General features: G+C 38.5%; 1 protein-coding gene across 2 annotated transcripts in view; it reads left to right on the top strand.

Moving 5' to 3' along the window:
* The window catches only part of PHEX (phosphate regulating endopeptidase homolog, X-linked), a 224577-nt gene that overhangs the window by 182200 nt on the left and 17305 nt on the right, over positions 1 to 25072 (top strand). For both annotated transcript variants that reach the window (XM_011988020.1, XM_011988019.1), the window contains exons 16-20: positions 8414 to 8468; positions 13979 to 14046; positions 16534 to 16664; positions 21303 to 21368; positions 22363 to 22467. In XM_011988020.1, coding sequence (XP_011843410.1) covers positions 8414 to 8468; positions 13979 to 14046; positions 16534 to 16664; positions 21303 to 21368; positions 22363 to 22467 — 425 coding nt within the window. The remainder of the gene's footprint in view (positions 1 to 8413; positions 8469 to 13978; positions 14047 to 16533; positions 16665 to 21302; positions 21369 to 22362; positions 22468 to 25072) is intronic.

The raw sequence follows: 25072 nt of genomic DNA, 5'->3' as shown, positions 1-25072 counted from the left end.
TTCACCATGTTAGCCAGGATGGTCTCGATCTCCTGACCTCGTGATCCACCCGCCTCGGCCTCCCAAAGTGCTGGGATTACAGGCTTGAGCCACCGCGCCAGGCCTCCGGTATTTCTTTCATCTACTGAGTTTAAAACATATTTCAATTAAAAAGCATACTTTAGAAAGCTTGGTATAGGTTTACCTTCCTCTTTAGGTCTTGCAAAATAGGATTATTTGTCTAGTGGTATCCTTTCTCCCCCACTAGATTGTAGGTTCTTTGAGGACATTTGTATGTTCAAAGCTTGCCCATGTGGCTTGGAACATCATAGGTGCTCAGTAAATGTTAGTAGTCAATGGTTATGCATAGAAATTGCATCATCATAACCAAACCCTACTATTCCCAATAGTTTTTATAATGGGATCTAAATAGACTGACACTCCAAAATTAGGATCATAAAATATATTCACTTAGTGAAGTGGACGCTATTGCACAGGACAAGTAAAATAAAGAAGTGAGCAGAAGGTAACTACAAGTGAATTTCACCAAGAAGTACAATAATGTAGATAAGATGATATATCAGCAGTAGCTCTGAAATGTGGACTAATACATAGAGTAGTTTAGTAATACAAGCACACACTTAAGGCTTTTGAAAAAAAATAACTGTCACAACTTGTGCTAAAGCCACATTAATACATCAAAAAATCCACGCAAACAACCAAATATCCCATTGTTTGACAAAACTAATAATGCAATAGAATGTATTGACATAGTCCACCCCTTAACAAAACTATCACAAACATCCGCACTGAAAGAAAACAGACACAGGTACACACTTAATGAAAAACCCAAGTATATTTCTGGAGAAAGCAGCTACGGCAAATATGGAAACAGATTTAGTTCAATAAACAGCTGAATGTGTATGCTGGTCCACACATCCTCAAGCCCATTTAATTTTCCTTTGGAATTTTCCCTTGGTCACCTTTTTTTGGACTTAATTTACTTTGTCATTTGCCCCTGGCTCTGTCACTTCTGTCCCAGAGGCTGCTGGAGGGATCCTAAATGAAAAAAATCAGTAATGCTAATTCTTTCAGAGGAGTCAAAAGAGATGTTGAATTTAAGAATGAAATGCTCCTAAAGGTAGATGAGTTCAAGTTGTCTTGCATTGTGTTACTATACTTAAAAAAGTTTGCTATAGAGAAAGGGAAAAAGCACATGGTCTGGGTTTCTGAAGACCTGGCAATGAAAGTTGGAGGCTTCCTATTTTGTAAAATCTGACCAAACATGGAAATAACAGGAAAAGATGTCTGAGTCTGGTTCACAGTTGTCTAACATCATCAGCATTTGTAAGGGTTAATACTAAAAAAAAAAAAAACCTCCAAATAACATAAAATTTTGAAAGGTAATGTTTTAAAAATATTTTCTGCATAACTTTTCTGAACCATACACTTATGAATATGGAACTTAAATTTAATGCTGCAGTAAAGTGAAAGCAACAATGAATGTAGGGAAAATGGATTAAATTAGTTCAATATTCTCCAGGCCAAAGGCCTTGGATCAATATTTTGTCTAATTTTCTCTTTCCAGCATATATCACAAACATAAAAAGGAAGAATATTCCACTTTTATTGGGGGTCAGCTGGGAGGGCTAAGAGGATACAGGATTGATGGAATTTGCATAAAACTGGGCAGGACTTTTTAGCTTGTTAATATCTGTATTGTGATTGAAAGTTTATTGGAAAAATGTGCTGATCTCAAAACTACACTAGTTCTGCCATGACAGCAAGAGAGTGGAACCAACAAATTCTTTCATCTAGAAAGAAAATGAAAACCAGAACTTGAATAATGGAATGTATCTCAGATCTGGTACTGAATGTGGAAAATTCGAGAAGTAATACATTGGTACTACTAACGGTTTTAAACTTTGGCTAACAAGATGTACTCATAATGGTAGGTAATGCTTCAACCCCAGTCATCCGTCTGAGTTTCACAAGATACAATATCAGTTCATTCAAGTATTTATTGAGTGCTTACCATGAACCAGGTATTGTTCTAGCTCTGAAGATATCACCATTAAAGAATAGTAAAAAATAAAAATCCCTTTTGTCATGGAACTTGCATTCTAGTCGGGGAAAGACAGAAAATGCATACAAAGTAAGTCAAATGTAAAGTATCTTAGATGGTGGTTAAGTGTTATGATGAGTTACAAAGCAAGAAAGTGGGTAGGATAACATCCTGCCCCTTAAAAAAGCACTAGGGAAGGCGTTAATGAAAAGATGATCTTAGCCTACATACCTGAAGCAAGCCATACAGATAGTGGCGGAAAGTAGGTTCTAGGTTAGGGGAAGAGAGGGGTAGGGCAAAAGGAATATTATTCCTTTTTTTCCATGTCCTTCTATCCAGTGTGAATTTGCTAGGCCTGAGTATATTTATTTATTTGTTTTATTGACATCTGAGCTGTGGAATAATGGGCTACATTTGTTTTCTTCTCTATACTTGTTTGTACTAAAAAAACTCTAATTAATGCAGCTGACAATAATGTGTACCGAAACCCAGACACATTGAGGCATTTAACTTTTCTGGGAAAGCTGTAGCTACCGTCGGCGTATGATTTATGACTATAAAAGTCAAATAGTTGAACCTGGGGTAATCACCCAGTGAATGCGATTGGTTCTTTGGCAATTGTGTCCTAAACAAAAGCACTCTGTCTTTTATGATCAGCATTTTGCTAAGCTCCAACTAGGTTACTCCACATTTACTGATAGGAGAATTGTAATGAGAAACACCAGTAAAAATGAGAGGTTGACCCCAGTAGAAAACCAAAAGCAGGTTCTTGTGGCTTTCCCAGGTGCAGATTTGAAAGAGACACTATTACTGATAGATAAATAAATAATTAGGTTATTACAAAGAGCAATATTTTCTTTTGTCAGAATTTTAATCACTGAAATGGTATAACCCCAATTTGTATTTTTGCCTGAAATAGGAGTGGAATTTGCTGGTGTTAACAAATGCAAGAACAAAATAATACTATGTAAGCTTAGTTAACTGTTTTTCAATAGCCTTTAGAAGAATTTTCTATAATACACACATACTTTTTTTTTGAGATGCTAAAATAAATTTTAATAATTGTTACATAACATACTGTGTATCTATTTGATGAAATCTACCTCTGTGTAATAATTATTAAAGTAAGTCTTGAAATGTATGATAAGAATATATTAGTTTTTTGGGTACAATTTCCATGAAAATACGTAAATAAGAAAACAAATAAATAAGAAACAGGAGGTTTTTTTATAATACTGTTGTCATCGTATGAAATTACTCTATTAACTAAATTAACCTGACATTGTCACTCTTAAAAGCAAGATCTAAATAAAACTAATTCTCAAATTTATTTAATTTTAGCAATATATTTTATTTAACCGAATATATCCAAAATATTTTCATTCTAATATGTAATCAATATACAAAAATTATTAAAGAGATGTTTTATATTCTTTTTTCATACCAAGGCTTGAAAATCCAGGGGGTATTTTATTTCATTTATGTATATTTATTATACTTTAAGTTCTAGGGTACATGTGCACAACATGCAGGTTTGTTACATAGGTATACATGTGCCATGTTGGTTTGCTGCACCCATCAACTTGTCATTTACATTAGGTATTTCTCCTAATGCTATCACTCCCCCAGCCCCCCAACCCCTGACAGGCCCCTGTGTACACACACACTTATTTCTAAAAGAATTAATTTTAATTACACAAGCCGATTATCTTTGGATAATCAAATTTAAAACATGACATTTATGTGTAGAGCCCTTTTTATCAGCCACCACCCCAAATCCTGATTTTCTTCAAAAGGTAACCACTGTGATCACTTTGATATGTATTTTATGACTTTTAAAGAATTTACATATGTATACACATATACACACAATACATGTATATGCTCACACTGGTAGGATAGTTATGTAAGAAAATAAATGGTATTTATATATCTATATCTGTACCTTGCTTTATGCCAACAACATGTCTTGGGGGTTATTTCCCATGCTGGAATGTTAAGACCTACCTCTTTCTTTTCACTTACTGCATAGCAGTTCACAATATGGTTATACCATAATTAATTGCCCTCTTATTTGGACATTTAGCTTGTTGCACACTTCTCAACTACAAGCCATGCAGCAATGAACTCTGTAGTGCCCTTGTGCAAGTGATTGGGCAGTGGTTTTCACTGTGGCACCCAGACCAGTAGCATCTGCATCACCTGGGAACTTGTTAGATACAAATTCTTAGCCCTACCCTAGACTTACTGACTCATAAACTGAGGGTGGGGCCCAGCAATCTGTAGTTTAACAAGCCCTCCAGTGAATCTGATGCATCATAAAATTGGAAAACCACTGGCAGGTATGTCTGTATGTACAGACATACATGTGTGGATACAGTCAGTTCTATAACGTAACATATGTGTTCTTAAACACCACTGTGCTATGCAAAAGTATGTACTAAAAGGCCACAGGACTTATGAGAAAAATGAGGTTGGGGCACAACAGTTAAAAACTTTATCAGTGACACATTAAAAACAAAAGCTGGGAGCCCAATACAGATGATAGCGCGGTTTTATACATGTTAAATGGGTAAATACACAAATGCTACAGTAAATATGGCACCTTCCCTTGAAAAGACCAGAAGTCTGCTTGTGTAAGTTGGTATTGGAGGGGTTGTCCCCTGTGAGTTTTTGGGTAGCGGCGGAAGGAGGGTTACATGAAATTGGAAGGTAAGTTGGTTTAACATCAGATGTGGTGAGTGTGGCTCCTACCCCACGTGGTGAACTGAGGCAGTCGGTCATGTTGAGGTGTGTGCATGTGTGCATTTTGTGTATTCCTATATGGCTCAGTCCATTTGGGTGCAGTTTTCTGCTTTTTCCTAGCATTTCTTGTGGATAAGCAAATGGGAAATTGGAGTTATGTTCAAATTTTCCCCCAATGTATCAATTTCCTTGGAATACATTTGCCTTTTCAATACAGGTGTCATAGCTGTATGTATGGATGCTGACTCTTTTGCATACATTACACAAAATAACTCCATACACTGTACTGAATGCTGTTTTTCACTGAATATTTCTTAGAGCTTTTTCCATATCACCACATAGTTACTCATTTTTTTAAATGGCATTTAAAGCATTAAGAGATGACTAAATTGATCTCCAAAATGCTTGCAACAACCTACACTCCCATCAACATGCTTCCTACACTTTGGCCAATATGACCTATTATCACATTTATTAACTTTTGCCAACCACTAATTAAATGTCTCTCTCCTTCCTCTCCCGCCCTCTCCTCCCTCTCTCTCCTCCCTCACCTCCACAGAGATATTTACATTGTGAGGAATGCCTCTCATAAGTACACTGATAGAAAAAGAACTTTAAAAGTGTGAAACAGGTGGCGAGGTGGTGTTGAAATGCTAAAAAAAAAAAAAAAGGAAATGGATATGAAGAAAACATAAAAACCTATTAAAAAGGCAGAGAAAAGGAATTTCCTATCTACTTATTTTTCACTTCCACCTTTGCTAAATACATCTTATCCACTTTATGAGATAAGATATTGAGTTGACCCTGTAGGGATTCCATCTATCACTCTAGCTGGTTGACGTCTCCAAAAATGCAGCTTACACTATTAATCCATTCACTTCAGCAAAACATGCCTAAGGGCATCAGATTCTTCTGTTTATCAGTATTGGGTTCCTTGGCCCCAACAAGCTCAGCAGATACAGCTGAACAGAGTGATGTGATGGCTTCAGCTCTTGAGTCTGGGGCTTCTAACAGCAAAAGTGACAGAAAAAGTGGCTCATGCAGGTGTCAGATGTTTTCCTGTAAAGAGGTTGGCAATGGATGTAAATGCTTCCAGCTGAGCACATTACCAGGCAGGATAAGCCATAATGATTTAATAATGAAATCACATTGGTTTATGATCATTGTTCTTATTAGGAAATATCATTGCTTTTTGATGATTTATTATGTGAAACTGAGTTTTCATATAAACACTGTGATTTGCATTTATATGTAATATATATTTGCATATGTATATATATCTGAGTCAGAATGACTTACTAAAAGTAATCACCAAAAAAAAAAGAGGATGCAATATTGATGTAAATATGCCAAAAATATTTAAGGAAATGTAGAAATTATGAAGATTATTATGATGTTGCCGCTTCAAAATAATATTAGATGCATTTTCCTTTATGTGAAAATGGCAGAGAACTAGTAGCCGGAACAATCTCTGTTTTGCAATAAGGCTTTTGCACCTTGAAATCACAAACTATGATATTATTAATAAAATATAAAGAATATATATGAGGGTTATATAGAACCACCATTTCCCTTCTAAATTAAGGACTTGCTTTCCTGTCCTCGTTTCTCCTCATGTGTGGAGAAATGGAGAGAGAGAAAAAAAGTTTGGAGGAGAGAGAGAAAATGGAGGAGAGAGAGAAAAAAAGAAGAGGGAGGAAGAACATTTTGACTTATAAAAGAGCTTTCAGTCTCATAGGGCCTAGAACAGTTGCTCTGGAGCAGTGAAGGACACTATAGAAGGCTTCTCTCTCTCTCTCTTTGGTCATGATTCTTTGCTCTATCAGCTGTGATGACTTGTAAGTACAGTTCCTAGGATCAACCCAGGGTGCAAAATTTAGTGGTGAGTTGCAAGGCCAAAGCAAAGCATGTCTCTCACTCATCTGCACTCAATGTCAGGTACATAATTTGGGAAGCCCAGTGCAAAATAAAAATGTGGGGCCTCTTGTTCCAAAAGCAGGAAAAAATGCCATTGAGGGTGCTAAAATATAAAGCCTTGCCCTATCTTTCATGGCTTTTCTCTTTCAACTTGTCATGGTATTGTTTTATTTGCTATTCAATGCTATTATAAGAAAAATTAAAGATGTAAGTCATTAGCATGAGTCTTACTTTTCATCTCAATATTGTGCAATGTCAGTTTTAAATGCAAACATAAGAGCATTTAACTTGTACGTGGAATCACCAAAATTACACAGTTTGTATTTTGTAGCTTGTTTGTGCATATGTGTTTTGTTCTTACCAGCATGGAGGAAATGCTGAACAAAACTCAACTTTTTATTTCACTTCTTAATACATGTTCATTCTACCAATACTCTCTACCTTTGGTTTACTGATGAGTAAGGAAGGACTAAAAGGAAAAGAAACTACAGGTTATTGTATAAGTCTGTTCTCCCACTGCTAATAAAGACATACCTGAGACTGGGTAATTTATAAAGGAAAGATGTTTAATGGACTTACAGTTCCACATGGCTGAAGAGGCCTCACAATTATTGTGGAAGATAAAAGAGGAGCAAAGTCATGTCTTACATGGCGGCAGGCAAGAGAACTTGTGCAGGGGAACTCCCCTATATAAAACTACTGGATCTCATGAGACTTACTCACTACCATGAGAACAGTATGGGGGAAACCACTCCCATGATTCAGTTATCTCCACCTGGCCCCACCCTTGACACATGGGGATTATTACAATTCAAGGTGAGATTTGAGTGGGGACACAGCCAAACCATATAATTCACCCTTTCTCTGTCCTTTTATGTCATCATTTTCAGTGTAGGTGTTTGGCCAATACAGGGAAGTAACAGTTATGAGAAAGGTTATGACAGGATTCCTTGGACATTCATGTTTCTTAGAATGCCACTACCTTCTTTTGGTCATTGAAGCAAATTCTGGTTCGAATGAAAAGTATGGCCTCTTAGGGCTATCAGAGCTTACTCAGTTCTAGATGTATCATATTTACCTTGTATTTGTTTGGCATCTCACTAAACTCCTACGCACTGTGGGCCTGATGGAGTCCTGTGCTCCTGGGACATTGTGAATGCTGTGTGAAAATGGGGCTCCTAGGAACAGCAGACACATATTGTGCACATTTTCTCAGCTCACACACACATGTTCCATTGTCTCCTCGGGCTCCACTAAAAAAATACAAGTTCAAAGATAAAATAGTTATGAATTTCAAGACACTGGCAGGAGAGGATTACATTAAGTGCAGAACCCTTCTCTGTGTGGGGCCTGTGTGACTACACAGGTTGCACGCCCACAGAGCCAGCCCTTTCTGTATCAGGCAAAGCTGCTGGAAAGCCTGAAGCCTCATTAGCATGCCATGTATGAAGGAGCCCAGCTCACAGCAGGCTGGACGTTGCCAATAGTGTACCAGTGCAAAATAGTTTCCCTGAAACCATTTAATACACTTATTTCAAACTCAGTTGAATTGATATCATTGAGACAGCTAGGTCTCTTAGAGTGCTCCCAGTGCCAGGAGGAGTGTCTTTGAGATGGGTCTTTGAAACCTCAAATTTATAGCTAGAACCAGGTACTCATCATTGAATCACTCTCTCTATATCTCTTAACATTTTTTCTTTCTCATAGGATTTCCAGCAGGAGAGCTCCAGAAGCCTTTCTTTTGGGGAACAGAATATCCTCGGTGAGTAAATGAGTAAAGAAACCAGTTACCAATTAGGAAGAACATGTTGCTTTGGTAGAGGACAGAAGAAACAAAGTCAGTGGTTATTCAGCAGAAAGATGCCATGGAATCTGGCATGGGTCGGCTGTACTCTTTTTGGGTATTTGTTTTCTGATCCTTATTACCAGGGTGTATGACTGGACAGGAAGGCCAACTTACACATAGGTGGCTTTCATTTTTATGCATTTATTCTCTTACCCATTAACTCATACTACCAGTATTTGGACATTGAAGGATTGTTGGGATTTGAATTGATGGGATGAGTCTAAAACCATTCCAGATAGAAGAAACAATGTGAGATAAGGAGGAAAAAGTGTTTCTATAATGGCAGAGTCTAGTTTGGCTAGCCAAATGGTACATGAAAGGAAGTAGTGGAAAAGAAGATTGAGGTTTGATATTGGAGGGCTCTGCATGTCAGGTAAGGAGCTTGGATACTAATAGGCAATAGAAAATATTGAAAGTTTTGAGCAAGTTAGATAATTGAATTTATCTTTAGAAACATAACATAAGAGAGTCCTTCTGACTCTCATCTTCTGTCTCTCCCTTCTACTTATAAGGACCCTTGTGATTACACTGGGACCATTCAGATAATTCAGGATAATCTTCCTGTTTTAAGGTCAACTGATTAGCAACCTTAATTCCATCTGCAGCTTTAATTGCCCTTTATTGTGTAACATAACATATTCACAGGTTCCAAAGATTAGCATATGGACATCTTTTGTAGGCCATTATTCCACCTACCACATGTGTGTTACAAAGTCAGTTATCACCATGGGCAACTGGAGCTCAGTCTTGCTGGGGAACTGTAAAACATGCTTCAGAGTGATCCCACCTCAGGCACATGGGAGCTGGGGTATTTATCTATCCTCCAACTCACCTTCCATCATTGATTGAGGGCTCCTACCAGGGGTACCTGGCAGTGCCCATCCTAGGCCAAGAGGGCTCTAATGGCTGGAGAAAGTCCTTAGGCAACTAGTTTCAGGTGCTGACATTTGAAGGCTGTCAGATTGGTGTGCTCAAAAATAGGGCTAAGAGGACATGGGCAGTCATCGATAAAGCTTACTACAGGGAAGTACCATTGTTAGAATAAATAAAAATTCCAGGTTCTTATTTAACCAAATCCATTAATAATATCCCAGACCTCAGCTGCATAGTTTTCTTTGATGTTCAGATGTTTGGAATCAATTTGCCCTGCTTTTAAGTTTAGAAATATATATAATATATATTTTTATAATATATAAAAATTGAATATAAATTTACATTTATATAATATATAAAAATTTAATATAAATTTATATTTATAAAATAAGTATAAATATATATTTATATTATATATATATTTCTAAAAAATTAAAGGTTTAGGATATTCTTTAAGTTCCCTTCAAACTAAAAAAGTCCTAGAATTCTTTGATTCTGCTTATTGTTGACAATTTAACTGAGCTTCTATTACCGTGATTATATAGCTGGAGATTAGGAAATAGTCTGGTTAGATTTTTGGAGTTATTGATTAAGTGATTTGTTTATTGGGTCTGTGAGCATGATTTTCTGATATAAAAGCTAAGATCATCGAAACATAGGAGTTAATGTTAGTGTCTATTTGTTTGTACCTTAGGCTAGGTCATAGCTAATACTTGAGTGTGAAAGAGAATTTTTTTTTCCTAAAGACTTCTTTGTCCTCATCCACTTAATGAATAGCTATTATGTATCATCTGGGTTCCCAGCATTGGGAATATGAAGATGCTAAAGACATGGGAGTCACGGTCCAGTGAGATGGCTTCCCATACGTTCATCTATTCTGTATTAATAAATGGATAGCCTCCAGAAACAAGGGAGTGGGTATCCTTTCTGCTCACAGTGCTCAGCTTAGTCCTCACCTGAGTGTTGAGTCCAATTATGAGGCATGAACAAGTTGAATTATTTCCAGAGGAAAGAATCAGGACTGTAAATAGTTGAAGACAACGTTTCTCAAAGTGTGTGTTCCATGAAATAGTAAGAGAGGTAAGTCATCCTCCCCTTCCCTTAGTTCTGGGGAATCATAATAATTATCACCATAAAAGTTTCCTAGAAGCTCTGCAAGAAAGAAACCTATTTAGATGTGTTTAATACAACTACCTTTTTGGTACCCATTAACCATCCCCACTTCTGACCCCAGCCCCCCACCACCCTTCCCAGACTCTGGTAAACCATCCTTCGAAATGTAGAGGTTCCCAAACTCCCCTGCGTTTTGGGAAATGCTGATCTAGAATTCATGACTGAAGAGTAAGAGTTGAAAGAACTTAATAACACTTGAAAGGGAACCTCATAACTGTCTGCATATTTTTGAAGGAAAGTTAAGGTGGTAGAATGACTTATTATATTCAGGAGATTCAGCAGGTGTTCAGTTAGAGGCTACACTAGACCAATAGATGGAAGCCATAGAAAAGACATTTCAGATCAGCATTATGGAGAGCTATTATGTTTAGACCTGCCCAAAGAGGGAATGGGTTACCTTAGAAGGGGATGAGCTCTTGGTCATTGGAAATACCTAAGCAGAGTATTATAACCATTTGAATGGGTTTTTCTAAAGGGGGCCCATTCCTCTAGTAAGAAGTTGGACCAACCATTTGAATGGATTTTTCAAGAGGGGACCCATTTCTGTAGTAAGAAGTTGGAGTAGATGACCTCTAAGCCGTTTCCAACTCAGAAATTTTTATGAATTTATGATTCAGGCATAGGGCAACCCTTACTTGATAACCGTGTGAGTTCATGGTTAATCTAGACAGCGGTATAGTTGTTTTGTTGTTGACAGCAAATCTGTGTGCATATGTTAAACCCACTGAGTAATAAGAACAAAAGAGAAACTGAGTAGGTAGTAAAAGTGGTGTCTTCTCTATTTTATTTTTGCAAGACTAGATCTTCAGTGCAAGAAATCTTCCAGTTTCTGGCCAGCCAGTCACGGTTGCATTTTAAAAGGGAGAGTTTATTTTTTTATGCTTATTTATTTATTTATGAGATGGAGTTTTGCTCTTGTTGCCCAGGCTGGAATGCAATGGCGTGATCTCACTGCAACCTCCGCCTCCTGGGTTCAAGCGATTCTCCTGCCTCAGTCTCCCAAGTAACTGGGATTACAGGCATGCACCACCATGCCCAGCTAATTTTGTATTTTTAATAGACACGGGGTTTCTCCATGTTGGTCAGGCTGGTCTCGAACTCCCGACCCCAGGTAATCCGCCCGTCTCAGCCTCCCAGAGTGCTGGGATTACAGGTGTGAGCCACCACGCCTGGCCAATGACATGCTAATTTAAATACTCTTCATTGATAAAATAGAGGATGTGAATCTAATATTATGAAATATTATTATTGTCAGGCTTAGTCATATAAAATTACTTTTTCTTTGTCTCTTGTCCAAAGGATTGTGATAAAGTAACTGAGAATTGAAACTTACAATGATTCAATCATTTTCTGAATTCTCTATTACCTTTTGCAAATAGGAAGCTTGTTGGAGCAGCCCCTCTTAAAGGACATTCATTGCACAGCAATTTCTATAAGCTTCCATTGTTCATGCCTTCAATTCATCCAGTCAACAGCATTGACTGAGGGTTGTAGAGGACCAAGTACTTATTCTCAGAGCTGAGAGACCGGGAAAAACTAAATGTTGCAATCTGCACACTGATAGCTACTGCCTCAAAAATTAACACTATGTAAAATTACAAGTTTGTCCCACACTGCCATGATAGCTCTATGATTGAAATGCATAATTTCACTCTTACTTCTTTAATGAAGGTTTGCAATGATGGAAAAACAGTAGGAAGCATTTTTTTTCAAATGCAAATTACCTTACGGGAAAGAAATAACAAAGGAAAGAATTGCCACCAAGGGGAAAAATGAAATCTTACACCACTTCCTTGGGTGTAGTTGAGACAAACAATTAGCATGGTAAGGATCATTATGTCCTGTAATAACATGCCACTTTAAAAATTTCCATTCCTTCCAGTTATGGGTCCGATCTATTTGCTGGGTGACTTTGATGTTGCATGTCAGGAACTAACTGTGAGATATTTTTAGCATTATTGCAAATCTCATGAAGAATCTTCACAATAAGGATTCTAAGTGGTGTGTAATTCTCATCCACAGGTTAAATGACTAAATTAAGATACATATAGATCTGTCACTTGCATGAGATGGTAAAGTTAACTAATCAATTAGTTAAATCATTGTTACTTTCTTACTCTGCACAAAGTATAGAGGATTTACCAATGAACAAGTAGATAAGGGAGTGACCTCAATAGAACTTATATTTGAGAGAGAAAATCCCAGGCACATATATGGAAACCTCATTATTGATTTCTTCATATATTCTTAATATGCTTTGCTATGTAACAAAGCACCACCAAGCAACCATTTATTAGCTCATGATTCTGTAATTGGGCAGGACTGAGTTGAGACAGCTGGTCTCTGCTTTGTATGGTGCTGGCTGGGGTCACTTAACGAGGGCTGGAGGATCTAAGGCGACTTCACTCACCTGTCTGTGCCCTGGTTGGGCTGGCTCTTGTGGCTGGGGCATGGCAGGGCCTCTCTCTCTTCCTTTGGAGTCTCTCAACTTCTGGGGTTTCTCGCTTTCTTCATTTGGCCTCATCCCCTCTAGCTGGGTAGTTGAACTTCTTTGCAAGTGACTTCCAAGAAGGTGGAAAATGGAGGCTACTTTCTTAAGGCCTAGACCCAGAAGTCATACCTGACCCCTTCCACTGCATTCTATTGGTCATAGCAAGCCCTAAGGCCAGTCCAAATTTAAGCAGAGGGAAATAGATTGCCTCTTGATGGGAGGAGGGGATGTGTGCATTCAGGGGTAGGTAGAATTGTTGGTGGTGCGTTTTATAGATAATCTACCACATGCTTCTTCAGAGGTGAAGAGAAATAAAGTGGCACCTTTTTCAAATCTTTGCTATTCAGTTGTCATCTTGTCTACAACAGAAAGAGGAACGTGACTACCTTTGAAAATAGAGTGATCCCTTTTAATCTCTACTCTGTTCCTTTTTTTATGACTACATTTGGAAAACAATTTAACTTCTAAGATTATAGTGACTTCTCAGCAAGTTTCCAGATAAAAAATGAATTATATATTTACTGACAGGATCTTTTCTGCCCTGTTTTAGGTGTTCATAACTATATAGCTACAGCAGATATAAAATCATAGAAATCTTAAGGCTGAAAGGGACTTCAGAAATCATATCTTTCACATCCCTAATTTCACAGAGTAGGGCACTATGGTTCATATGTGGTCATAATGACAATGTTAGAATTTGTATTTTCTTTGTCTATTTCAATTGGAAGGTATGTTTAGATTTTTTACAGCTTTTGGGTATGGTTATTAGATTGTTATTACCATGGTGACTAGAAAGCAGTTTATCTTGGCTTTCCATTGAAAAAATTAAAGGATTATGCTCTGAGATTCATGCTTGTAATTGTCTCCAAATTATGTATTTATGCCATAGATCTCTGAGTTATGGTGCTATAGGAGTAATTGTTGGACATGAATTTACACATGGATTTGATAATAATGGTAAGTACTGGTTCATTTTCTAAGCTGCTGCTTTTGTAATAATGTTGACTATATGGATGTTAATTGTTATGATTGTCTTTGCATAGCAGCAGCATCATAGCTTGAAGATTATCCAAAGCAATATGATTGCTGATTGAAAACTTTTCCTCGTGTCTTGCTGTGATGGCTTGCAATAAATAAACAATTGTTCCCATTGGTGATTGGGGTAGACTTTAAAAAGCAGCCTTGTAATTTCAATAAAATTAGCTTTGCATTTAGATCAGGATTGCTGTAGCTGCCACAATAGTTACAGGGACTGATTTATAGCTTCTCCCTTTGTCATTTATTCGTCTTGAGATTTTCTCCCTGGAGGAGCAAGCTCTGCTCCAACGATGATTATACATGCTGCCAAGTTAGGACTTGCTGAGTTAGGACTCTGGAGCTTGTCTGACTGATTCCCTTTTACGATTTCGAAAATTATGCAATGCTTATTCTCTATTTTTCTCTATACTGGCTTATATTCTGATTATTATTATTATCCTTATTGAGACAGAGTCTAGCTCTGTCGCCAGGCTGGAGTGCCGTGGCGCGAGCTTGGCTCACTGCAACCTCAGCCTCCCAGGTTCAAGTGATTCTCCTGCCTCAGCCTCCCGAGTAGCTGGGATTACAGGCATGTGCCACTATGCCCAGCTGATTTTTTGTATTTTTAGTAGAGACAGGGTTTCACCATGTTGGCTAGGATGGTCTCGATCTCCTGACCTCATGATCTGCCCACCTAGGCTTCCCAAAGTGCTGGGATTACAGGTGTGAGCTACCGCGCCCAGCCTATTCTGATTATTTTAAAGTCTATACTTTCCTAATAATCTATGTAATAGGATATACTTTGTATCCTGATGACATTTAAACAAAAGGAAAAAGCAGAATATGACATAAACTAAAGAAATGGCTTCCTTTGAGAGTCCTCATCATTGTTGATCAGCACTCTTCTCCTTTAACTTTGGAGTATTATTGGAAGGCCACATGAAATCTCTGAAACTTATGGATTAGTAGCAAATGACTATCACATCCACACCCACACAATGATTTACAGGCAGTCTCAGGAACCAGCTGCCCTAAGGCAACGTTATATAGAAGGGGACCTCTTTCTTCCATCCCTGTAGTATCTCCAACATCCTTTCCTGGATGCCTACCCCAGGGCCAGAGACCCTCTGGCTCTTCTAGAAAAGTCTTCCTGTACTCCCACCAGCCCTTCCTTAATCCCCTAGATTTTTTGCTCCCCTGGTCTTCCCTTTTCTGTTGAAATGTGGCTAACTTGTAGTTATCTGACTCTGCAGAGCTAGACTTTCTGCCTTTGGGTGTTTGGTTTATCTGAGATGAGAGTCTTAGCTAAGAAATAAAAGCTAATAGTCCTTTCTTCATTCTGGGCCTCTCGATAGGGAATTTAAGTACAGTTCCTCCCCAGAACCTTCTGGAGAACTTCTGGAGTCTTTCTCAAAGGACTGAATCTAATGGTGGCAATTTCACTCTGTAACCAATGCTTAGAACAGTGCATTGCACATATAAGTACGTGCCCGGTACCTATTTAATGATTGGTTGGTTAGTGGGTAGAGGACAGTGACTCCATACTATCCCAGGGGGTGGTGTTAGTAGTAGGTAGCCTTGCTGAAGAGTTTTGGATTGTTCCAATTAACAGCTTTACTTAGGGGACTTTTTTTGTAAGCTGTGTAATTAAATTTAAACGATGCCTCTGATTCTCATAGTAACCTTGAATATAGAAGACAGTCTAGCAGCATCCAAATTTTGTTTCAAAGGATGTAGAGAAAATGAAGAGTGAGCACATAGCAAGAAAGCATGTATAATCTTTCTTCCCGTTATGTTTTGGAGATTTTCATTCTTATTCCAAGTTTTCTTTTTAGAGCAATCTTCCTTGTCTAAGTAGGACAAATGGGTCTTCTATCCACACTAGTGGCTGTGGAATGATTCATAACAGAGGTTTTATGTGTCTTTCAGCTCCTGGCAACTTGGAGGAAATAGGTTCTTAAAGGGCTGAGTCAGGGTCTATGATCGCACAGTATGGATGACTCACTGGGGCTATTCCTATGGATCGTTTGGAATTTCACTGGTAGTAGTGCTCTGATTGCCTCCATGGGCTTTCTGAATGAAGCCATTTTATTTCATAATCCAGTGAACATTTTGGGTCAAATCAGGTGAAGACACAGAATCCAAGATTGGATAAGACTAGTATATGTAATAAATTGATGAATCTCATTTTTAAGGTGCTCTTTGTTCCTTAGAAGGAAAGCACTTCCTCAATTGTCTTTATCCTTTTCACCCTTTTTACAATTAACCTGTGACATTGGAGAGAATGCAGGAGCTGATCTCAGGAAGAGCGTTCCCTGCTGTTATGACTGTTTTTTGAAGGCTTGTCGAGGTGAGGGAAAGGGAAGATGAATTTACTTTCCATAAATAACACAAATGTCTTCGAACTTTTTTTTTTTTTTTTGCTAGGTAGAAAATATGATAAAAATGGAAACCTGGATCCTTGGTGGTCTACTGAATCAGAAGAAAAGTTTAAGGAAAAAACAAAGTGCATGATTAACCAGTATAGCAACTATTATTGGAAGAAAGCTGGCTTAAATGTGAGTACAACTGTGGCTAAGGGGGCACCTTGTGGTTCATTTTTCCTCATTTGGACATTAGCTTGCTTTAAACCATTGGTTCTCAAAGCGTATTTACAAGATCAACAGCATCTGTCTTCCCTGGGAACATTCTTGAGTCCTACCCCATACCTACTGAATCAGAATCTTTGGGGTTGGGGCCTGGTCATCCCTTAACCAGGCATGAACTTTGTCCTGATATATTGCTAGGGCTGGAAAAATACCTCAATCCTTGCTATGCCTCAAATCTATTATACTTGTAGATGAATTTAGGTAAAAATCCATGTGCTTCTCTTACAGGGAATGTTTATAAACACTGACTTGGTTCTCCTGGTTCTTAAACCATGCTCAGCCCAAGTGAGACCACTGCTCATTCAGGCAGAGAAACCAGAGTCAGTATCCTTGAATGGTGTCTAGCACTTTTATCAGTGTCCTGGACAGCCATTTCTCTACCTATATTTTTTAAAATATCTACAACTGTGACATGTGAAGACCTAAAATGGGTGCTTCTGTGTATCTCTATATAGTACAGGGGTTTTCACACTGTGAAAATTTATCTGGAGTATATGTCGCTTCAAGAAAAACATACAGAAAAGGGTTCTAGAGTCAGACATGGGTCCAAATCTAGGTTCAACTAGTTTTATGAACTTGGGTAAGTTACTTAATGTTCCTGAGTCTCAGCATCTTCATCTGTGAAATGGGTCAATGTTTCTGAACTCATTGATTTGTTGTAAGAATTAAATGAGCAAAGCAATGCGAAACACTAGCACAAAGCCTGACACAAAGCAAGTGATCAATGAAAGATAGTTAATATTCCTGATCCTTTGTGAGATACTCATTGGTACCTTATCCCAGGAAAAAACAAAGCCAAAGATTTTTGGGTTAAACCCCCTTCCCCCAAAATAGAACAGTTTTCTTGGGGGAAGGGAATTTATATTTCCTTTTGATTATTATATACAGGCACGAAGATGAAACTTTTCACTTAATTGAAACAAATGTATCCCCATACTAGCCCTGAGAGATACAGATATTACTAAGTGTACAGGTTTTACATATGAGGGTCAAAGAAATTAAACTGAGGTTCAAAGAGATTAAAACCCATGTTAGAGTCTAGATTAGAGTTTATGTCTGTACGACTCCAAAGTCCATACTCCTTCCCCTATATCATGTTCGGGTTCTGATTTTAAATTCATTTTATATCTGGGTGATGTGTGGGTGGACTGCTCTTCACCATTCATTTTGGCCAAAGTGTCAGAGATTGAAACTTAATTCTGACAAATGTGTACCTTTGTCACAAGGACGATAGAAAGGGCATGCCTGTCTTAGCATAAATCCACTTAACCATCAGAAAACAGCTTCAGTTTCATTTCCACAGGAGAGTAGGTGGCTTCCTTTGTGGATATAAGGGCCATGCTTTATTTTTCTGGCTTCATTTATAGGAGCCATTCCTTTGTGCCTGAATCTTGCTTTGTAATGAATTCGGGGGAGCTCAGATGGGGCACTACAGATGCAGACTGTCAGCAGCTGTTGAGTCTTTTGTTGTTGTTGTTCCTTTTTGTAGCTGTTGAGTCTTGAGAGTCCAACCTAGGGCCATGTGGTCTACTGAGGCAGACCAGAGTTCAAGGAGCCAGAGGATGAGGCTGCTCCAAAAGGCTCTATTTTAGATCTAAAGCTTAGACTGAATGGCTGGGCATAGTGACTCACGCCTGTATTCTAAACACTTTGGAAGGCCAAGGTGGGAGGATCACTTGAACCAAGGAGTTTGATACCAGCCTGGGCAACATACGGAGACCCCATCTCTACAGAAATTTTTTTAAAAAATCAGCTGGGTGTAGTGGTGCATGCCTGTAGTCCCAGCTACTCAGGAGGCTGAGGTGGAAGAATTGTTTGAACCCTATAGTGAGATGTGATCAAACCACTGCACTCTAGTCTGGTGACAGAGAGAGAGAGCCTGTCTCAAAACACACACACACACACAACACACACACACACAAACCTCAGAGTAAAAAGGAAGGAGATTAAATTTAATCTTCAAGAGCCAAGAGGAGTTAGGACTTGAGAAGGTAGCATATTAGGAAGCAAAGGCTCTGGAGACAGAAGACTGCTTGGGTTTGAATCCCAGTGACATGCGAGCAGTTTACTTCATCACTCTGACTTAGGTTCACTAGAAGCAGAGCCCAAGAAGGGGTTCCTTAGGTCATTGATTTTTTTGAGACAGTGTCTCGCTGTGTCACCCAGGCTAGAGTGCAGTGATGTGATCTCAGTTCACTGCAACCTCTGCCTCCCTAGTTCAAGCGATTCTTCTGCCTCAGCCTTCCCAGTAGCTGGGATTACGGGCGCCAGCCACCATGCCTGGCTAATTTTTGTATTTTCAGTAGATACGGGGTTTCCCCATGTTGGCCAGGCTGGTCTCGAACCGCTGACCTCAGGCAATCTGCACGCCTCGGCCTCCCAAAGTGCTGGGATTACAGGTGTGAGCCACCGCACCCAGCCTAGGTCAGTGATTTATTCAGAAAGTAGTTTCAGGAAAAACCTATAATGGAATGAGGGAAACCTGTTGGTTTCAGGAAATGTTGAGCCTCACCCTGATTCCACAGAGGATTCTGGAGCACGAAGTGCACCACAGAAATTGTTCAGCCCAGGTACTGGGCTGTTCAAATTGCACATCAGTCAATTACTGGAAGGTGGGTTATAACCTCCCAGCAGTCTCCAGATGAGGTGACTCCCATAAGCTAAGGTTGATCTGGCTGTTAGCAGTTGTGGGAATGGGTGTACAGTTTAGGTAGAAAAGGGGATCTGGTGGGATATCAACATCTGCTACACACTCACCTTTAGATCCTCGTTTGTTGAGCAAGGATGGTGGTAATTAGCACTTACCTCATAGGATTGTGGATAACAAAGAATATACATAAAGCAGGAATGATAGCTTTTGTATACTGAAGCTAGGAGGGTCCTGAGTGATTACAGTGAATAATAGTTTCCAAAGATTTATTTTTATTCCTTGATATTGCTTGATACCTGGGTGACTAGGCTAGCTAAAAAGTAAAGAGTTGGTAAGCTCCATGGCTTGAAAGTTTCAAGCAAGATATGTTAGTTTTCTGCTGCTTGCTATAACAAGTTACTATAAACTTAGTAGCTTAAAAGAACATAAATTTAATTTATTAGCATACAGTTCTGTATGTCAGAAGTCTGACATGGATCTCAATGGCCTAAAATCAAAGTGTCAGCAGGGCCACATTCCTTTCTAGAGGTTGTAGGGGAGTATCTGTTTCCTTGCCTTTTCTAGCTTTTAGAGGCTGCCCACATTCCTTAGCTCATGGCCCCTTCCTTTTTCAAAGCCAGCAATGGCCAGTGGAGTCTTCTCATGTTGCATCACTCTGACAGTCTCTCTCCTGCCTCCCTTTTCCTCTTGTAAGGACTTTTGTAATTACACTGGGTCCACCTGGACAATCCAGGATAAAGTCTGCATCTCGAGATCCTTAACTTAATCACCGCATGTAAGTCTCCTTTGCCATGCTTTATTTTTCCAGCTTCATTTTGTAGGGACCATTCCTCTGTGCTTGAATCTTTCTTTGCAGTGAATAAGGTAACATATTCACAGATTCCAGGGATTAGGATGCAGACATCTTTGGGAGGCCGTTATTCTGCCTATTACACAAGAGTTGAAAGACTTTTCTGTAAAGGGCCAGATAGTAAAAAATTTAGGCTTTGTGGGGCGTATGGTCTTGTTACAATATTTAATTCTGCCATTGTAGCAAGAGAGCAACTATAGACAATACATATATGAGTGGGCATGACTGTGTCCCAATAAAACTTGATTTAGGAACACCAAAATTTGAATTTCATATAATTTTCATGTGCCACAAAATATTATTCTTCTTTTGATTTTTCCCCAGTTGTTGAAGTAGGTAAAATCCAGTCTTACCTTGCAGCCTGTACAAAAACAAGGAGCAGGTTGGATTTGGCTTGTGGGCTGTATTAGTTTAGAATATTTTTGTCCTAGCTCATTTAAAGTTTTAAGAAACAATCTTGAATATTTGCAATAATTTCTTTACCATGCTTGGCTGGTTGTCATACATATTGCAGACCTCAACCTTGTGATCTGTACTCCTTCTGTTTGATTTTTGTTCCCTGGGAGAACCACTTTCCTTTTAATTTTTCATGGAAATTGCTGAAGGTAAAATGATGATAGTTGGTCTATGAAATCTTGTTCCAGTGTGGATGGTAAATTTTTGGAAACACAGGCACAATGAGAAGAATACTGAAATTATATGAGTTAATCAGAGAAAGTAACCTGTGTATTGACATTCCTATTTTTTCCCATTAAACTAGAGTCACTCAGAATATTGTTAACATTTTATTGGAGCTGGCTAGATTGGTTAGAATGAAGAGGTAGGTGACAAAGAAGCATGTAGCATAATAAAATAGAAAGTATTATATTCGGGAGCACCTTGCTGAGGACAGTGTGCCATCTTACAATATATTATGCCTACCTCTGATTTATTGGATGTGATTTTCTCTTTAAAATATACTTTTCTTGCTATAATACTCATGCCCCTTGCTGAATGATAGTTGAGCATGAAACACTCATTTTTTTTTTTCCTTTTTTCTTTCTGTTAGGTCAAGGGGAAGAGGACCCTGGGAGAAAATATTGCTGATAATGGAGGCCTGCGGGAAGCTTTTAGGGTATGCGCTGCTACATTTGCTGTGGTTCTAAAAATCAAGCCATAAAACACCATATGGGTGTCCCTCAATTCATATCACAGCCATGTTCTTGAGGAGTTAGATATTATGGAATTTCTGTAAATAGAAGTGTGTCTCCCTGTTGACCCTATTATATAAATAGAACTATATTTCTTTCTTTTTGGGGTGTAAAGTCACCCTAAAGAATAATATTTATTAAGAATCATGTATTTAAAGAATAGCTTTTAGAAAATACATTCACCATCAGATCGAAGCATGCTACAGCAATCTCCTTGGGGCTAGGTTCATTTGTTTTCCTGAGTACAGGTGTTTCTGTAGTCTTCCTATAAATTTCTCTGAAAACATCAAACTTCTAAATTATGACCAGAGGGCAGTGGTTCTCATATACTGGGCCAAGTGATAGTTCCTAATAACGTTTTCATCATCCATTAGTTTGTGGTCAAATAAGAAGCATAAGGATAATGCAGAAAGATTTCATAAAGCTAAATGCATTCAATTTAATGACCAGACTGTTATTCCCGGTTATATCCTTCCTATATTCTAGTTGAAATATACTTTATTTTATAAAATGAGGGCACCAGAAGATGATAGTTTTTCTCTTACGTGTCAAAATGAAAAAAGGTGATATGCAGACCCCAAAATGTATTGCCATAGGGGCCTTGCCATTGTATTAGATTTGTTTGTCCCCTGGTAGGAAGAGAAAGAACAGCTTTTTTTCCCCAAGAGTTATTTAATATCTGAACGCTTTGGTCCAGCTGCTTTGGTATACATTGAGCATAAGGCCTTTCTGCAGGTGTACCTGCCTCACTGGTAAGCAATAGGACATGGACTTGTTTCCAGGTGTTTCTTTTCTTAAAGAAAATTTTGACATGATGCATTTCGCACGTGGCTGGAGTAGACATTTACTATTCCTGTGCTAGATGAGAAAAGAGAAAAACCCACCATTGCAGAGACTCATCTCTTCTTCTCTCACCAGGCTTACAGGAAATGGATAAATGACAGAAGGCAGGGAGTTGAGGAACCTCTTCTACCAGGCATCACATTCACCAACAACCAGCTCTTCTTCCTGAGTTATGCTCATGTGAGTAGACTGAGGAAGGGGCATCAGGGATGAGATGCAGGACTTGAATTTGCTCCCTTGATCAAAGATTTCAAAAAGTTTAATGGCATGACTTTGATTTTTAGCAAAAGTTTTATCTTGCTGATTATTTTTAGGGTAAATCTCACCTCCTTAACGTTCTGTAGTACATAATTAATTAACTGATTGAATCAAGGTGTATTGGTATTTTTTAAATCAAATGGGTTACTAGCCCTGCAGTAATTCATTTGATAGTTCCTCAATGTATCTTGACTTCTTAATGTGTTTGATACTATTTGTAACCATTTCTAATAACTTGTTCTTTGGCTTTCACGAGCCTGCCCTTTCCTATATTGCTTCTCCTTTGCCTCATTTGCTGACTTTATGCCACCACTCTCAGCCTGTGGGGGACCCTCAGGGTCATGTTCCCAACTATCTAATGCATATGCAGAGACCCTTAGAGCTGAAAAAGAACAAAGGCAAGGAGAGTCATGTTACTCTTTTGTGAGTTTAATAGGCTCTTGGAGCAGAAATTGAAAGGAAGATGTGCACGAAATACAGCACAATTCTGAGTTTGAGTCTCTGGCTAATGAGGCAAGTGCCAAATCTTTATTAGTTATTACACTGGTTCATGTCATAAACATACAGGCAACCTCTTCAGTCAGGGATAGGTCAATAAAGGTTTTCTAATGAATGGCCTCACAGTGGGCAAATGTGTATGTGTATGCTCAAAGCTAGACAAAAATTTTCATTGTACAACCTTTTGTTCCTAAGTCTTTGCTTTCACTGCTAAGTAAGCTCATTCTCACACAGGTCTTTGCTCAAAGCTAGACAAAAATTTTCATTGTACAACCTTTTGTTCCTAAGTCTTTGCTTTCACTGCTAAGTAAGCTCATTCTCACACAGGTCTTTGCTCAAAGCTAGACAAAAATTTTCATTGTACAACCTTTTGTTCCTAAGTCTTTGCTTTCACTGCTAAGTAAGCTCATTCTCACACAAGTCTTCTATAATTCACTTTGGTCAAAGGATTCTTGCTTGCCTGGGGTCTTTTATTTCTTAAAGCTAATATAAAAACACTAAATAAATTATTATTTAGCATCCTGATGTCAACAAAACTCTAGTCAACAACATGACTTACCTTTTAGTCTTCCTGTTTCTATCATCTCATCCTATATTTAGATTTTCCTGGTTAGAAAGCCTGGATTCTTAGGTCTTACTTGATGCATCTGTCCTCATTTTTATAACATGTATTCCAGAAGCCAGATGTTTCATACTTTTTAAAAAATTATACTTTAAGTTTTGGGGTACACATGCAGAACGTGCAGTTTTATTACATAGGTATACATGTGCCATGGTGGTTTGCTGCACCATCAACCCGTCATCTACATTACGTATGTCACCTACATTAGGTATTTCTCCTAATGCTATACCTCTTCTAGCCCCCAACCCTCCAACAGGCCCTAGTGTGTGATGTTCCCCTCCCTGTGTCCATGTGTTTTCATTGTTCAACTACCACTCATGAGTGAGAACATGCGGGGTTTGGTTTTCTGTTCTTGTGATCATTTGCTGAGAATGATGGTTTCCAGCTTCATCCATGTCCCTGCAAAGAACATGAACTCATTCTTTGTTACGGCTACATAGTATTCCATGGTGTATATGTGCCACATTTTCTTTATCCAGTCTGTCATTGATGGACATTTGGGTAGGTGCCAAGTCTTTGCTATTGTGAACAGTGCTGCCATAAACATGCGGGTACATGGCATCTTTACAGTAGAATGATTTAAAATCCTTTGGGTATATACCCAGTAATGGGATTGCTGGGTCAAATGGGATTGCTGGTTCTAGATCCTTGAGGAATTGCCATACTGTCTTCCACAATGGTTGAACTAATTTACACTCCCACTAACAGTGTAAAAGCGTTCCTATTTCTTTACATCCTCTCCAGCATCTGTTGTTTCCTGACTTTTCTAATAGGCTTGAGGTGGTATCTCATAGTGGTTTTGATTTGCATTTCTCTAATGCCCAGTGATAATGAGCATTTTTCCATATGTTTGTTGGCTGCATAAATGTCTTCTTTTGAGAAGTGTCTGTTCATATCCTTTGCCCACTTTTTGATGGGGTTGTTCGTTTTTTTCTTGTAAATTTGTTTCAGTTCTTTGTAGATTCTGGATATTAGCCCTTTGTCAAATGGATAGATTGCAAAAATTTCTCCCATTCTGTAGGCTGCCTGTTCACTCTGATGGTAGTTTCTTCGGCTGTGCAGAAGTTCTTTAGTTTAATTAGATTCCATTTGTCAATTTTGGCTTTTGTTGCCATTGCTTTTGGTGTTTTGGACATGAAGTCTTTGCCCAAGCCTCTATTCTGAATGGTATTGCCCAGGTTTTCTTCTAGGATTTTTATGGCTTTAGGTCTTATGTTTGTTTAAGTCTTTAATCTATCTTGAGTTAATTTTTGTATAAGGTATAAGGAAGGGATGCAGTTTCAGTTTTCTGCATATGGTGAGCCAGTTTTCTCAACACCATTTATTAAACAGGGAATCATTTCCCCATTGCTTGTTTTTGTCAGGTTTGTCAAAGATCAGATGGTGGTAGATGTGTGGTGTTATTTC

The sequence above is a fragment of the Mandrillus leucophaeus genome, unplaced genomic scaffold, assembly GCF_000951045.1.
Source record: "Mandrillus leucophaeus isolate KB7577 unplaced genomic scaffold, Mleu.le_1.0 Scaffold321, whole genome shotgun sequence".
In the NCBI taxonomy this organism is placed as follows: Eukaryota; Metazoa; Chordata; class Mammalia; order Primates; family Cercopithecidae; genus Mandrillus; species Mandrillus leucophaeus.
This window is presented reverse-complemented; position numbering and strand designations above follow the sequence as displayed.